The sequence below is a fragment of the Leptonotus elevatus genome, chromosome 6 (genome assembly GCF_054856555.1).
Source record: "Leptonotus elevatus isolate MCC_2025b chromosome 6, RoL_Lele_1.0, whole genome shotgun sequence".
NCBI classification, from domain to species: Eukaryota; Metazoa; Chordata; class Actinopteri; order Syngnathiformes; family Syngnathidae; genus Leptonotus; species Leptonotus elevatus.
Genome location: NC_141244.1, coordinates 23,763,720 through 23,781,218, shown reverse-complemented (window position 1 = coordinate 23,781,218; position 17,499 = coordinate 23,763,720). Strand labels below are relative to the sequence as shown.

Below are 17,499 nucleotides of genomic sequence, written 5' to 3'. Positions count from 1 at the left end.
GGGGATGGGGTGGGGGGGGGTGGGACAGGATCGGGGAGGGGTTGATAGCGGGAGGGCTAGTTTTGGTCGGGTGGGGAGGTTCCAGTTCCCACAGACCAGATCAGCCCAGTGAGTGATTTTTTTTTTTTCTTCTTCAGTGCAGATCACCACGTGTGATGATGTGAGATCTCAGAAAAAAAGTAACGTGGGCTTGTTCTGGTTGTGGGGTGGGGGGGGGGGTGGGAGGGTCTAAACTTTTTGAGAAATGTGTGTTATAATAGGTCCAGGGTGGGGTAAACAGTTTTTATACTTTGCGAGCCGGAGATGTCATTTTTGGCGGGAGGGGAGGGGGCGTAACACATCAATGTTTGTATTTAAATGCAAGGAACTTGTCAAAGGTGCATTGAGGGGGAATTAAGACGGCTGTACCGAAATGAGAAGACAGGAGGAAAATGATGAGGGCATTTTTGTTGGGCCGCGTCGTACTTACCGTATTATTTGTCACTAGCTGTAACGTCCAATTGAGTTTCGCCGCCATTAGAATGACTAGAGAAGACATTGTTGTTCCTTTTTTTTGTTTTTGTTTTTGTTTTTGTTTTTGTTTTGGATTTGTTTGTTTTTGTCAGACTACTGCCCCTCGCCCCCCTCAGGACGATCGCTCGAGAATGTGTCGTGTGAATGTCAAACGTTGCTGTTCCGAAACGGCGTAGCTTCGCTGGCTCCAGCGTGTAACATCACATTGTACTCGGCCTGTAGAATGACACCAACTACAGTAAAGGACGTTTTCCATCCACCTTTGCTATCTACATCTTCTTTTAACAGCTTCTATTCAGGCCACACTCTAAACGTATTTATTGGGGAGTTAGCTTACCAAAAGCCTTAATGTGGGATGATTCCGTGACAATTGGACGAGGAAACAAAAGCGGCTGGCCCTTCTTTAATTAGTTGATCGCTTACAAAGGCGTCACTCTCCTGTACTTTGCCTCGCAATGCCATTCATGTCTCTTGTTAACATAAAGATCTGAACTGTAACCTGTGCTTGGACCCCGTGCTGAATTTATTTTTGGGTTCATTTGTGTGCATCGTCTCACCTCTTTGACAAGACCAAATAAACACATGAATTATACCTACACTTCGTCTCGTACTGGAAACGCTACAAACTGGTGCCACTCCAGCCAATTCAGTATTTAAAATTTTTGATTGTGAAGTCACATTTGAATGCAGATTACATTTAAGGAGCCATAAATACGGGTAACTGTATATTGTGTATCTTAATACGCATGATAATTGTAAATGTGAATATACATTATTGCATGTAGTCCAGGAGTATTTTCCTCAAATCCATTGTAAATGGTGAACAGTAAATTGGATATTTAAAAAAATTAGGTGTAAAAACAGTTGCGTTCCAAGTCAATGTTAGAAGAATTCAGAAAACGCACCTAGGATAGCATGCCTTTTTTTTTGGTAGTCAAAAGTACTTTTTATTGTTGTAAAAATGCCTCACAGACCGCTTTAGCAAATATATTTTTCTGAATGCATTTTCTCTACCCTTTGTTCTGCTTTAGTGTAACCTACTTTTTTGCATTCCACCAAACGATTGAAATCGTAACTTAAAAAACTTAAATGAAGTTTATAAAAGTACATTTATCCATCAATCCTTTTTCTTAACCGCTTGTCCTCACAAGAGTCTCATTTAATTTAGTTTAATTCATAAAGGTATAATTGTTTTCCCAGATGAAGATTAAGAATAGATTTAACGTCTTTTTAATCATGTCGTTTAGTTGCCATGGAGATCACATGCAGTTAACCGTAATGTCCGCAAGGTGGCGCTATCTTTTACCCTTGCATGCGGCATGTGACGTCAGACTAACATAATTGACCACAATATTTCCAGTTTAAAAGAAACGACCGATGAAATTATATGAGTGGCATATATTACACATGCAAATATTAGACTGTTAAATTCGGTACAATTTCTTAATTTTCCGTTCATTAACACACGTAATGAGCCGAGTGTGGTGACGTCACCCCCACTGATACTTAATTGTTCTGGGTAACGCTTCTCATTGCCCCATTGATATTTATTCGAGGCAACATTGGCGCGAGGTGGAGGGGGAGGGCATCAAATTGGGTGCTAAGGTGCATTTGCGGATCAGGTCTCTGGTCAATATATTAGGTACACCCGCCACGAGGCAATGACCTACATTTAAAACCTAAATTCAAACGTAATGCGTTTTAATATGAGAAACATAATATTTGTAAGCTGCGGTTTTTCTTAGAGGATGCAAAATATGTGTGTGGTTTTTTTTGACGGGGAAAATAGCACTTTAATATTGTAACTAAAATAGTAGCAACATCATTGAATAGAATATAAATAACTATTTGTGCGTCATAATTAATCCATTATGTTGATGGGGACGACTTGGCCACCAGGGGGCAGTTTAACACAATCATACACACAAATGAAGACAGACAAATTCACAACTACTGTAAGTGACTCGGCGAGCTGCTGTAATTAGTCATTTGTAGGGATTAGGGAATAAAGAATATATGCCTGTAAGTATTGTTATTGTATGTGTTCGAACGTGTGCTGCTTAAATGGTCATAACACTGCGCCTATTGATGCTATTTGTTAGCATCTCTGTGGTGTTCTGCATTGTGTGTTAGCATTAAGCTAGCAGAAGGCAAGTTTTAAGTACACGACGTGTATTTGTCTTTGTGTAATGGGTGATTTGACAGTAAACACGAACTGGGAGTAGCATGAACTACCTTGAAGCCTCTTTTTTTTTTAACATCTCAATCGGGTCACTCGTCTTTTAAAGCACCACTTAACTTCATGCTCTTTTGCACGTGCGTGCATGTGTTCTGATGAAGTGCATGATTTCCATCATGCTGACAGCAACACTTGAGCGACGTGCAGAAGAGGTCGGCAATGCGCTGGTGCATTATTGATCTTTTGCGTCAAATGATGGACGAGCAGATGAGAGCGGATGCGTAATTACAAGTGGAGGGATGTAAAAAGCTGCAGCGGAAACACTGAAATGGACAGGAAGTGACACTGCCTGGAGCTTGTTTTGTCCTGTTCTCTGCTGGCTGGTCAAATGCAAGCTATCAACGCCAAACCTCTTGCTCCCTTATTATACACACATATATACACATATGGTATGCATTACTTTATGGACGAAAGTTAAAAAGTAAGGGGCTAAACTAGATATTTTAGTTAACCAAACACAACATTTTCCCCCTATAAGTTAACAGTAAACAAATCACGTGTATTCCAAACTTATCATCCCACAAAATACAGTACATGAATAATCATTCCCAAAGATGAAACATTAGCATCAAGTTGTTGCTTTTTGTAGGCATAAAAAGCAGGATTAATGAGTTTGATTATTTTCAGAAAAAAAAAATTGTTTCTTCTTTTTTTCCTTTTATTAACAAATGAAGCTTACAGAAAAATTGAAACATACCACTAAGCGGTAGAAAAATAAAACAGTGAAAACCAACAACATACACACATCGTACAATGGGGTCAAAGGAAAAGGTCACTGTGTTATTATAAAGCCATAAAGCCTTTTTAGACTTACAAAATTGTAGTGAATTCCTTCAGAAACACAATAAAGGTCAGCTTAGTCTCTCCAAATTTGCTTTTATGAATGAAAAACTTATATCAAGTTATTCAATGTAAATAGTTTTACCTTATTGTTACTCCAAATTTTACATTTGTGTAAGTCACAGTGCCCAAATCATTAGAAACAGCCCATACACAAAAGCTGTCCCAAAAAGGTAAAGTAAAAAAAATTCTGCAAAAAGTAGGCTGATGTTGAAATACTTCCTGTTTTCATTCTTCTTCTTTCAAATTGACCATGTCATCTGTAAAAGTGTGCCGCCATCTAGCGGCAAACAATATAATTACACGTGAGCCCGAACACAAGAGCTCCATAAAAAATGATCATGTTATCCATAATTGCAATAATTAATCGCGCTCCGTTCTTGGACAGATCAATTACGCAGCTCGCTGTGCAGTAGGACGCGCCGCGCGAACACACGCCGAGGCTCCTCCTCCACTCTCACTTTAAAGTCATTAACAGGTGCCTGTCCAAAATAGACGCACGCATGCACGGCCCGTGTGCGACAGAAAGCAGACATGTTTTCAACCGCGCTGCCACGCCTCCCCACGCGTCATACGAACGCCAGCGTGCTTGTGCGCGATCGCCCCTGCAGCACCTCGACTTGCTGCTTCCTGACATGACCACACACACGAGACACACATAGATTGGATATTTAATAATGGAGAGTGTCAGCCAACCCGGCTGCAGCCCCCTCCCCTGCTACACTCACTTTCCATTACTGTTTTGTACCCCCTCCTCCTCCCCCCCCCCCCTGCTCCTCTCTTTTGCTCTCTCTTTCACTAACTCACCCATGAGCACTCGATCGTTCTCCCTTTTAATTTTCAAGCGTCTTCTCCTCAACTCAACACCAAACCACAGGTCAGAATAATTTTTTTGTTTTCCCCCTCCCATTTGTTGCTTTCCTACAGGCACACGCACACACACGCGCGCGCGCACACACACGCGCGCACGTAGAGTTAAAATAATAATAATTGCATTTTAGCATGTCTTGCTAGCTATACTAGCTCGCTAGAAATTCACAGATTGTAAAGTTGCAAAAGTCCAGGATTTTCAAAATTGGAAACTTTCCATCAGAATTAAAAGGAACGTGTGGGAATAAAGAAGGGATAATTATAAGTTTGGCTCGTAAAAGAGAATTTTAAATGATACACATTTAAACATAATACTAGCTAGCTAGCTAGCTAGCTAGCTAGCAGATAGATATGATGGTTTTTGCAAACACCTGTATTACTATTACAGCCCGTATCGTTTGTCTCATCTGAACTGTAATATTCCATTTTTGTTGATCTGTTGGATCTCGTTATGTGAATGACTACATTCCATGTATATGTTTGCACTTAAATGTTGCCATTCTTTTTAATGAATAGCATAACCCAAGCAAACAGGTGGCCTGATGTGATTTGGTCGGCCGCCTCTATAAAACCTTTGAGACCGCTGGTGCAAAGCTCAGAATCGAGTGATCCAAAAAGGCTTCCTGTCCACTGTTTGACCCGTCAGAGCCCCCCCCCCCCCCCCCCCCAGCAGGGTCAATTAGTTTGGTTCAGGCTCGAATTATCACCTGCCTCGCACCCCGCGAGGGTCAGCTGCCACCTCGTTGAAACGCCCCCCCCCCCCGCGGGCACCCGCTCATATTTAGGGGGAGCGGAAAATGTTTTATAAGCCTGGATCACACGCACACACCTGATTCCCAGTATGTGCCGTGACATGTGATGCGGGACGTGGAGTATTTGTGGCATCAGGTTATCCCCTCAGATCAGACGGGATCCGCATTCAAACCCGACGCGGCGGGACAATGAAAGATGGGTGGCCCAGTGCGGCACTCGCCATAAAACTAAATCCATGTCGACAAAAGGTTTCTCTGATTTTTTTCGAGTTCGGAGAGCAATAAAGCCTGAGCCGTACCGACTTCAGGTCGTTGGTCATCTTAATGTTCCGCTTGAAACCTAAAATCGAGACGAGAAAACGCTTTATCGCTTTCCGAAGCATCCGCTGAATCGAGCTTTTATGGATTTATGGAGTTCCCGTGTCGATCTCTAGATAGACTTTTCTGGCCTTTGCGCAAACGCCTGCTCTAGGAGTTCAGTGTTTTCATCAATGCTGGCAGTAACAGGCCAGATCAGAACACATCCGGTTTCGACAAACTTGCTGAGGAAAACGTAATCGTCATTTGAAACCCTACTTTGAAAACTGAGGTCACGCATTTTGACAGTTGATTTTTTTTTTTAACCAATAACTTTATATTATAGCCACTAAATTGTGACCCTGCTTTGAAATCCTACTCCTACATCGAAACCCTACTTAAAAACACTAACCCTAATTTTAAACTCTACTTTGAAATCCTAACTCTTAATTTGAAAACCTAACTATCGTCTGAAACCCAAATTCGAAACCTAACAATATTTGAAACCCTAACAAAAGTTGAACTTAAAAACCCAAACCCTACTTTGAAACTCTAACCCTAATTTGAAACCTTACTTTGAAACCCTAATAACATCTTTAAACCCCAATTTGAAAATCCCAACCATAGTTTGAAACCCTAATTTGAAATCCTACATTGAAAACTGAGGTCACACAATTTGACAGTTGACTTTTTTTGTTCATCACAAAAATTCAATAATTTTATAGCCACTGTTATAAATGGTGAACCTTCTTTGAAACCCGACTCTTACTTTGAAACCCTACGTTGAAACCCTAACCTAGTTTGAAACCATAATTTGAATTTATTTATCCGTCCATCCATCCATCCATTTTCTTAACTGCTTACTCCTCACAAAGTTAATTAATTAATAAATAAATACATTTAGCTAATAAAAGCTAATAATAGCTCAATTTGAAGAGGCAGTTTTCATTCAAGTTACATTTTACTGCACTAGTTTGAAAAAACAAAACAGGAACATATGCTTGCCAGAAGCTGAGCTGCACTGTGTTTGTACACGGACTTGGTGTGTGGCAAGCAGACATTTGTTATTTGTTCATTTTCAAAATATCATTTTAAAGGCTTCTACTTAAAATTGTGGTCAACTTTGGATCTTGAATTTGACACCTTTGCTGCCTTGTTTATTGTTTTTTATTTAAAAAAAAAATCTTCTTCAGTGCACTGCAAGAAAGGGAATACTGGCACGGCGCTTCAATTCGTCCCCTGATGTATTTTTTTTATTTAAATCCTCCATCCTAGTAGCTGTGTTTTATTTATCCCCCATTTTAAAGCTCCACTATTACATCCATACTAAAATCCTGCTCCACCTCGAACCCGGCCGGCCTACTGAGATGTGGAGCAACTTCTTCGTGTCCCAGGACGACGAAGGCCGCATGGGGGCGGCGGGCGGCGGCCAAGCCGGCGGTCTGGCCGCCCTGAAGGGCGGACGCGCTCACAGGCGGAGCCAAAAGATGAGCGACAGCCAGGACGGCAAGATCAAGCTGGCCTTCCTGGTGTGCGCGGTGGGCGTCACGCTGACCGTGCTGGGCGTGGGCACCGAGTTTTGGGCGGAACTGGCGCAGCCCAAGAACTTTGCCGGCAACCAGACGTGCCAGATGGCGCACTACGGCCTGTGGAAGGCCTGCGTGCACACCTTGTGGGTGGCCGACGTGGACCCCGAGCGGGCCAGCTGCGGTCCCGCCGAACTGCCGGGAGGTGAGGCGTGACGCTGTTGTTGACCGGCTGAATGGCAGCGCTGGTGTTGCCGTGGCGACCACCAGTCACCTTCTTATTCATTCTTATTGGGCCAGGGCACTTTTTCCATGAGAAAAATCTTCAAACAAAAAGTTTGAAATAATCTATATATATATATATTTGTATTTTACATAAATAGTCAAGGAGCAAAGAAAGCTATTAGAACGGTCTTTGATGCTAAATATACTTTCTATTTGATGATTAATTCCAATATTCTACTCAAGTAGGTAAATATTTGTTACAAGCTTTGAAAAAAAGTATAAAAATGTGATTAATATGCGATTAATTACGGAAAATTGTGTCATTAATTATTTATAATAATAAAAATGTAATCGCTTCACAGCACTACTAAATATACTTTGATGATTTTACATTAATTCCCGCATTTTACTCAAGTAAATATTTGTTACAAGCTTTGAAAAAAAGTATAAAAATGTGATTAATATGCGATTAATTACGGAAAATTGTGTCATTAATTATTTATAATAATAAAAATGTAATCGCTTCACAGCACTACTAAATATACTTTGATGATTTTACATTAATTCCCGCATTTTGCTCAAGTAAATATTTGTTACAAGCTTTGAAAAAAAGCATAAGCAGAAGTAGAAAAATGTGATTAATACGCGATTAATTGCGATTAATTACATTAAGTTGTGCAATTAATTATTGTAAATGTTTTAATCACTTCACATCTCTACTAAATATATTTGGATGATTTTACATTAATTCCAGTATTTTACTCAAGTAAATATTTATTACAAGCTTTGGAAAAAAAGTATAAGCAGAAGTAGAAACATTTATTTAATACGTGATTAATTGCGATTAATTACATTAAGTTGTGCAATTAATTATTGTAAATGTTTTATTCACTTCACAGCACTACTAAATATATTTGGATGATTTTACATTAATTCCAGTATTTTACTCAAGTAAATATTTGTTACAAAAAGTGGAAGAAGAAGTAGGAAAACATGATTAATTGCGATTAATTGCGGAAAATTGTAATCGCTTGACAAGGCTAGCACAACATGAGAGGCTTGGATGCATTTCAGCGTAATAAAAAAAAATCTGCTTTAGCGTTTGACTCCAGTTATTAATAGCTACAAACGACGCTTTAAAGGGTGCACGGAATATAGTCTGTACACGCCTTGAAAACAACTCTGAAAAGTGAAATGAGCACCGACGCCCGTGCTAGTATAACATGAGCCGCATCCTGGCTGGTTCACAAATTATAAACCACAAAAATAAACGAGTCAGGGTTGCCGTGACCGTAATAGTGATGCTATTCGCCAATTATAAATCGGGTGTGTAATTAACATGAGTTTGAACCGGCTAATATTAATTAATTGTTACCTATTGCATAATCTGATGAATCAAACAAAAAAAAATCCACATTAGTCAAACAAATACAATTAAATCCATTATCTAATTTGCAATGCTCTGATTTCAAAGGCGAAAAGAGTGGGAGCAGAATTGACTTACAAGTGTTGTTCATAAAGTGTTTGTAAAATAAATGGCAACTTAAAATCAACTTTTAGAGTCCTCAAGAAAATGCAATGCCAGCAACATACTGCAGAGCTTACATAAAACACCAAATTCCCATCAGCACCGAACGTGAGCCTCAGATGCACACTTGTCTTGAAACGTAGCACGCGGGGGGGTGTGAACGTGACGCGGCGCGCTGTACATAGCGTGTACGTACGTACATATATGCATCTAGGTCAGCCCGCCATACGTGCTAATTCAATCATTAAGGAGGAACGGCAAAGGAGTCGTCCAATGGCAGGAGACGGAAGGGAAGCCTTGTGGAGCATTATGTAATAATATTGCACATACGCGACGCTGTAGGAAAAGACATAAAATAAAGATAATGCCCTTAAAAAAAAGAAGAAAAGAAAATAATATATATTTTTTTAATCGGCTGATTTTTCTCACTGTAGTGTAATTATTAAATTATATATTTATTACTATTATTCACTAAATCCCTGCCATTGACGGCTATAGACGTAAAAAATTCATTACAACTATTTCTATTAGTTTAACATTTTTTCCACTTTTGGTAAGTTTTTTTTCCCTTGAGTATGAAAACCTAGAAAAAAAATATTGTACATTTAGAACAGATATTAGTGAAGTCATGCCATTAATTATGAAACATTTTAATCGCCTGACGCCCCTAATTTTTTATTATCTTTTCTTCTTTTTTTTAAAAAGTACTTTTAATTATTTTTTTGAACATTTTTTAATAATCTTTTCTTAATTTTTTTTATTAAAAATTAATTTTTTAAATCATAATTAATCGCATGACTTCACTAGTTAACTCACAATTAATCACCTTTTTTTAATCCGTTCTAAATGTACAATAAACATTTCTTTCTAGGTTTTCATACTCCTGTTAACAAAAGTGGGAAAAAATGTTAAACTAATAGAAATAGTTCAAATGCATTTTTGACGTCTAAAGCCGTCAATGGCAGTGAATCAGTTAATAACGTATTATTTTTATATTTATATATTTTATATTATATTTACTTGTATGAATTTTATTCTCTATATTTATTTTATTTTCTTTTTTTATTTGATAACATTATGAATTATTTCTGTGACATGACAGCGCGTTGACGTGCGACGGCAACCAGTCTGCTCGTGACAATGTTTCTCACACGCCCTCGCACCACTGGCAGATGGCCGCCATGTTTGTTTGGCGGCAAAAAAAGCAACTGTTTTCTTGCCCATCTTTTACGCCCGTGGCTGCCGTCCCGAAAACGAGCGGCTCGGAGGCGTCTTCAACGCAATATGGGCCTAATGAATGAGCGAGATCACAGATTAGCTGATAAGTAGTGGCTACATGTACTCTATATGTGTGTGCGTGTGCGTGTGCGCGTGTGTGTGTGTGTGTACAAGCATGCGCAGCCCGTAACGCTCAGTGGGTGAGAGTTGTCACTATGTGCTCGGAAAGCCGAGTGGAATCTGTCTACTTCACAGTTTTTGTCTAAATATAGTGAAAGGCCAATGAGAGAGAGGGACAGGGGGGGACCAAGGGAGAGCAGGTCTAATGCAGTATTAACAACCCCCCCTCTACATGTTACCCCCCCCCCCCACACCCACACTCACTCCACCGTCCCTTGCTCCCTCGACCTCCTCTTCCATCTGTGGCGTCCTTCTTTCTTCTGCAGCTTTCACCTCCCCTCCATCTGCGCTCCCAGTTTGCTCTTCCTCCTCCTCCTCCTCCTCTTCCTCCTCCTCCTCCAACTTCCTTGTGCCTGTTTTTGAATGCTTTATAGGATACCAAGATTGCAATGAATGAATGAAGCTCTTGACATGACTGCTAAACACAAAATAGAAATATTTATTAATTTAGTTTTTAACTTAATGGAAACTTATGTTGCATTATGTGTTGCAACCGCGGAACTAAAAAGCAAAATAATTGAATGTAATTGCTGTTATTATTTACTCTTCACATGTTGGGTAGGCAGGGGAGGCAGATTTGTCCCTGGTCAAGTCGTAGTCTCGGGGTGTCAAACTCATTTTTGTTGCGGGCCACATTGAATTCTGAATGATTGAGTCATGTTTAAAACAAAAAAAGTTTTTAATTAATATTGGTGACATTATTACCTATATTATATTATATTATTGGTATAATCATAAACAAAAATAAAAGATTATTAATACTAATTTTAAATTGTTTAAATTGATATATTTGCACCTTTTTTTTATTTTATAAAATGACTAATTTAATAAATCTTGCTTGGTCTAAAAGGAACTTACATAATTAGTGTTTCAAATAATTTTATTTGTCTTAATATTTTTAAATGTTTAAACATTTTCTCATTTTGTAGCAAAAAAATAATCATTTGAATAATTGTGATAATTTTTTTCCCCATAATCGAGCAACCCTAATTTGCAATTTTGATACTTTAGCAATAAATATGACATCATCGCACATGATTTGCTTTTGCAGGCCCCATTAAATGACGCGGTGGCCCAAATCAGGCCCCCAAGCCTTGAGTTCGACACCTGTGTACATAACACGTGTAAGGAATTCCCAAACGAGGCCTGGCGACAAAATTTAACAAAAAAATCCACCCTGTAATTCCTCTTCCCGGTTCTCGTAATGTTTGTAGGTGATCTTGTGTCCAGATAAAATTTCAATACACTGAACTTGTCTTCGAGGATTTCGAACCAACTCGGATCGTCAAGCGCGTGTGCTCGTAGTTTCAAATCGAGGCTATACTATTTTGTTGAAAAATAAATATTCAAGTAAATGACAAATATATATACAGTAACGCACTCCTACTGCTGCTCGCAGCAGCATATGTGCAGCGTGTGTGCGTATTCCGACTCAACACTTGTCTATAAATAGGACGGATGCCTGGAAGGACAATAGTGTGCGCATGGATGCATAGAAAGCACATCACACAAGACCAGCAGCAATCCACCACACGTGTGTGTGTGTGCGTGCGTGCGCGTTGTACTAAAAGTTTCCTCTTGGTCTACAGAATCCAACTGCACCTACTTCAAATTCTTCACCTCGGGGGAAAACGCCATCGTGTTCAAGAAGAGCACAAACAAAAGTAAGATGAATGGAAAATTCAAAACCAATTTTTTTTTTTTTTTTTGCAATTTGAGGTAGAAATCAACTCGTGTGTAACTCGGACTAATGATGACATCAACGGCTCACGTGTTGGCACAGATTTTGCATGTTGCACCTGTGCGTCGTCACCTGCCAATAAAATGCGCTTCAAGTTGAGCCAAAAATCGGCCCACTTGCCAACAACGCACAACAACATTTGCATCATCGAGGCAGACGCAAAAACAAAACATGGATTCGAGTTCAGACCATCGGGAAAAAAAACATTGAGCGTGGTTTTGCAAAGTATTTTGATAAAACACAAAAACATGTTTTTCATGGTTCATACTTAGTATTAGGGTTACAAAATAGGGTTAGGGTTTAGAAATAGGGTTTCCTCAAAGGGTTGGGGTTTCAGAGAGAGTTTGCTCGTGAAAGTAGAGTAGGAGGGTTTCAAAGTCGGGTTAGAGCTTTAAAATGGGGTTTTCGAGGAGGGGTAGGGTTTCAAAGTCGGGTTACAATGTAGGGTTAGAGCGCGAAAATAGGGTTATGGTTTCATAGTAGTATTTAGAAATTGGATTAGGGTTTCAAAGTAAGCTTTTAAAAGTAGGGTTTTGGCATCAAAATGGCGTTGCCAAGTCAGATTACAAAGTAGGGTTTAGAAATAGGATTAGGGTTTCAAAATAGGGTTGGAGCTTCAAAATGGGGTTACGATCAGAGGTGGCAAATCCAGGTCCAGAAAGTAAAAACCCTGCCACAGTTCGGCTTTAGCCCCTGATGCTAGCTAGATAGCGAGCTCCCTAGCCGGTAAACGAGCACCATGGGAGCTAGCTAGCATCAGGGGCTAAAGCCAAACTGTGGCAGGGTTTTTACTTTCAGGTGCTAGCTAGCTAGCTAGCTCCCTAGCCGGTAAACGAGCACCATGGGAGCTAGCTAGCATCAGGGGCTAAAGCCAAACTGTGGCAGGGTTTTTACTTTCAGGTACTAGCTAGCTAGCTAGCTCCCTAGCCAGTAAACGAGCACCATGGGAGCTAGCAAGGGAGCTAGCTAGCTAGCGCCTTAAAGTAAAAACCCTGCCACAGTTTGGCTTTAGCCCCTGATGCTAGCTAGCCAGCTCCCTAGCTAGCTTCCATGCTGCTCGTTTACCAGTACCAGCAGGGAAAAGAACAGCCTGGGAGCTAGCTAGGGAGCTAAATAGCTAGCACCTGGGGCTAAAGCCAAACTGTGGCAGGGTTTTCACTTTCTGGACCTGGATTTGCCACCTTTGGATACAATGTCGAGTTAGGGCGTTAAAGTATTGTAATTGTAATTTCCATGTGATTCCAACCCTATAAGTCCCCTTTTTCAATATTTTTGCCCCTCTCCTAGATTTGAACATCGCGGCGGCCATTTTAGCTCTCCTCAGTCTAACCATGATGGTGACGGGCTCCATCTGCATCGTCATGACACTCAGCAAAGGCGTTTCCTTCTTTCTCAAGCCCGCCTCCTTCTGCTTCATACTCTCAGGTCTGACCTCACTCAGAGAAAAAGTCATGTGACGTAACGTGTTAATGACAACAAACGGTTTACGCACCGCCACGCACGGCTCAGGCGTCCTGGTGCTGGTGTCGGTGTTGACGTTCCACCAGTCGGTGCTGGCCTTGCTGTCCAGCGACCACTCCATCCCTCTGCACCACCAGCTGTCGTGGTCGGCGGCCTGCGCGGGCTCGGCGGGGGCCGTCCTCATTTTCGGAGGCGTCCTCTTCCTCATCCTTTCGCTTCCCGTCAGCTCCTGGCAGAAGTGCTTGCCGCACAAGAACAGCGCCACCTAGTGAGCGGTTGTCGACATCGGAACGTCTTTTACCCTTTTTTTTTTCTCCACAGTTTTTCTAAAGCATAACAATTAGCATAGCTTAGCATTTGACAGTTATTACGCAATACCTCATTGGATTTATGTTATTCCCACTTTGTGTGTATAAAGCAGATCTCACCAACAGGTATGCAATCCGGTTTTGAAAACGCGTCTGTAGTGTTAATTTTTTTGGGATGTTATCACCAAAAAAAAATGTATGTAAGATTTTGTACATCTGACAACTGTATAGACTCACTTTTTAAGCTCTACAATGTACATAACATTTATCACTTTATATATTTTATGAATGATCATTATCTTATCAAATCTTGTTGTAGCTTTATTTACAACATCATGTCTAATATTTGTTCCCCCAAAAAATCGATTGGTTTTGTTTTGTAGCATTTCTCTGCGCTTTCACGACATGTAAGTGGACGTTTTGTTTCGTCCAATCAGATTTCAGCCTCTATGTGTTGCTATGTCCATCCAATCTGCCCCATGGCATTCAGAATCAATAATACTGTCCCATGTAGCTTCAACTATGTTAGCAATGGGACTGTTTCTTCAACCAATCAGATTTCAAATTCATCCTCCATGACATCAACATGCTTCTGTCCTCTGATTGGTTTCTCAGAGCGAAACTTGTTCCTACATATTTTCACTGTGTTTTTCTAAAGTGTATTTTTTCAACACAATGAAAAAAAGGTTGAACGTTAGCAACTGAGTGCAAACTCGAATAGAATTTTGTCTTCATTGGGTCTCAGCGGGTGAGCAGGAGCCAATCAAGATGAGCCTGGATGTCAACCAATCACAAGGCACCATACAACAACAAAAACAATCATACTCGCATTCACAATTTGGAGTCTTGAATGAAGCTAACGAAGAAACATGTAAATGATTTTCCCTCCAATTCAACCCACAAGTGACCTTTATGCCAAGAGACCCCCCCCCCCACACACACACACACACACACTCTCTATAATTAGCTAGTCACTGCTCAAGTTTAGAAACCTTACCCGTGAATTTTAACTATGCGTGCCTCATCGTTTACTTTTCCACCCTCAGTGTGCTCACACCTTTTGCATGTCTCGTCCAAATCCCCGTGCCTCACCCATTACCCCCCCCCCCCCACCCCCAGGGGGGGCGATCATACCGGAAACCTCCCACCGGGATAATTACCGTCACAAGCCGTATCTGTCTTTGCATCAGCACGCTGAACGCTCCCTTCGGGAAGAAAGGCGATCTACGTGACATCTGATCTTGGTCGTATTTATATCAGGTCGGGCTGGACACGAGTTGCATGTTTGAGAAGTGAAATACAAACAAATCTGAAAAACACTCACCCCCAAAAACATCTCACACACACCAAAATCTCTCAGTAAACAAACAAAAACAAAAAAAGCGGTGTGAAAATGACATCTTCCTCTCTCAGGTTCCTAAAAAAACTCACAATCACCAAAATAAAAAAACCCCACATGCAACAAAAAGCTCTCACACATACACACAAAAACTCTCTAACACACACGTCAAAACCTCTCATGTTAGAAAAAAACTCATATGACAGATAACCTCTTGAAAACCAAAATAGTTCTCACACGCACACCTAATAATTCTTAAAAAAATAAACCTCGCACATGCATTAAAAAAAAACCCTCACATACATAAACTCTCATTCACAAGTAAAAACTCTCCCACAAAGACACACTAACCCAAAATACTCACACACACCCTTATACATTCCTCCACACAGTCCTCTCACACTCAGCAAAACACACACAGACCTAAAAAATTCTCAAAATCAACAAAAACACCTCTCACTAAACTCACATACACTCCTCACAGCAGACTCTCACACAGCAAAATAGATTGCTTTTTTTTGTATGTGAGGGGTTCTGTTTTTAGCAAATATGAAAACTTTTACAAATATGTGTAAGAGGTTGTTTGAATTCATGAGAGTTTTTTCTGTACATTTGAGAGTATTTTTTGGTATGTGTGAGAGTTTGTGTGTAGGTGTGTGTGTGCGCGCGTGTATGTGTGACATAAATATTATTTTTAGCTAATAGGGCACCTCGTAAAAAACCTGCTGGTGTTGTTGCATCATCCCTGACTCCTGTGTAACAAAGTCAACAAGTCCGAAAACTTTGAACTCACAAGGGGCGCTGCGGGGAATTTGAAGTCTCCTCGCACCTGCTCCAAGGCAGAAATGTCAGCGCTAAGTTGGCCGGCGAAGGTCAAGAAAAACACGTCCGCTGAGTTTGGAGCACGACAGCCGTGTAAAACATGCATGAGGCGCCAGATGGGACCAATCACAAACTGAAGCAAAAAAAAGTGTTTGCATGAACTTTCTGTCGGCTTTCCGGTGACATTAATATGCGAATGCAAACCATCTGCAACTTTCAATCTATATGCAAATTCATCGTATGCAGCAGTGTGACAACGAAGGTCGAAAGTGTTCGATCAAAGCGATCAAGGTAATGCTCAAAAGAAAACTACAAGCAGGAAGTGGAGCTTTGTACTTGCACCCCAAATCCACATTTACTGTTTAATCAGCAAATCCCGAATCAACTCGAATGGGTTTTGTAATTTTGCCAACAAATACTTAAGTCGCCCCCCCACCCCCCCTCATCATAAACAGAGTGCACTTAAATAGTGCTTTTATCTCCACTATACGTTGTTCAAAGTGCTTTCCCAAAATTCATATTCGCTTATCAGAGTGTACGCCAATGTGCTAATGCAGCTGCGTCAAACTAAGGAAACGTTTTTCAGCTTAAAATAACTTTCTTTAACCTCCAGGATCCCTTGACGTAAACTGGCAAGAACCCAGAGTGTTTTTGTTGTTGTTGTGCTTTTGTTAGTTGTAAATCTATCTGTTCTCTGTTGTACAAGCTAGCTAGCACTAAGCTAACCTGGGAGGGGTTTGTCTCTCTAGTCCAACAATCAAGTTTTCAAAATCACTTTGTGCTAGGATTCTGTTTGAAAACGTTCACCAGCCGCATTTACACAGCCACTAACACGTACACGGAAAAGTTGACCTTTTTTTGTTTAAAATAGCTTACGTTAACCACCAGGATTACGCGCCTTACACTGGTCAGCGGCAGAACAGAGGATTTTATTTTTTTTGCTTTTGGTAAAGTTTTAAATCCAGCCTTGTTCTGTTGTACCAGCTAGCTAGCGCTAAGCTAACCAAAGAGGGTTTGTCTGTTTTCAAACTCCCTTCATGCTAAGAGTCAGAAGCTTGTTCAAAATGTACCTAATGTGTTCACCAGCTGTATTGACACAACGTTAGCTTACTTTAACCATATCCGGGTAAACGGTAAACAGTAAAATCCAGAGTGTTTTTTTTTTTTGGTCCAATTTTAAATCTATCATCGCCAGATTTTGGAAAAAAAATATATGAAAAAAAAATCAGGCGATGGCAAGCGGTCATTTTTTGTGGTCGACATTGTCAATGGACCAGCTTGGACATCTCTTAAGGCAACAGTATGTCATAATTTGGTTCTGAAATAAGTCATTCATTGAGTTGATCATCAAATAATACCCTAATTCATATATTGTAAATGAAAGTACAAGATTACGTTATATGATTTTGTCAACCAAAAAAAAGTCAAAAGCATTGATCCTTCAATGATTTTTTTTTATATAAACTTCGTGCAATACAGTGTTTGAGTTTATCACACATTTAGATAAACCATAGTCAGTTGTCTCTCTACGTCTACTACATATGATTCATATTGCCCACATAAATGCTTTCTGTGTGCACCTTTTTGTCCCAGAATGTCGGCAAAGAAATTCAGAAAATCTGGAAGCGTCTCCTTTGTTG

General features: G+C 40.3%; 1 protein-coding gene across 1 annotated transcript; it reads left to right on the top strand.

The window, feature by feature from the left end:
* The first annotated feature begins 4,281 nt into the window (after nt 1–4,281).
* Nucleotides 4,282–14,395, top strand: cacng6b (calcium channel, voltage-dependent, gamma subunit 6b). The gene is made up of 5 exons (XM_086078874.1): nt 4,282–4,469; nt 6,819–7,242; nt 11,778–11,852; nt 13,217–13,354; nt 13,439–14,395. The coding sequence occupies exons 2-5, from the start codon at nt 6,879–6,881 to the stop codon at nt 13,657–13,659; spliced, it is 798 nt and encodes a 265-aa protein (XP_085935000.1). The 5' UTR covers nt 4,282–4,469; nt 6,819–6,878; the 3' UTR covers nt 13,660–14,395.
* The last annotated feature ends 3,104 nt before the right edge of the window (nt 14,396–17,499 follow it).

Coding starts and splice junctions, on each gene's coding strand:
- cacng6b (XM_086078874.1), top strand. CDS start 6,879: ATGTGGAGCAACTTCTTCGTGTCCCAGGACGACGAAGGCCGCATGGGG. Junction 7,243..11,777: donor TCCCGCCGAACTGCCGGGAG/GTGAGGCGTGAC, acceptor CTTGGTCTACAG/AATCCAACTGCACCTACTTC. Junction 13,355..13,438: donor CTTCTGCTTCATACTCTCAG/GTCTGACCTCAC, acceptor CGCACGGCTCAG/GCGTCCTGGTGCTGGTGTCG.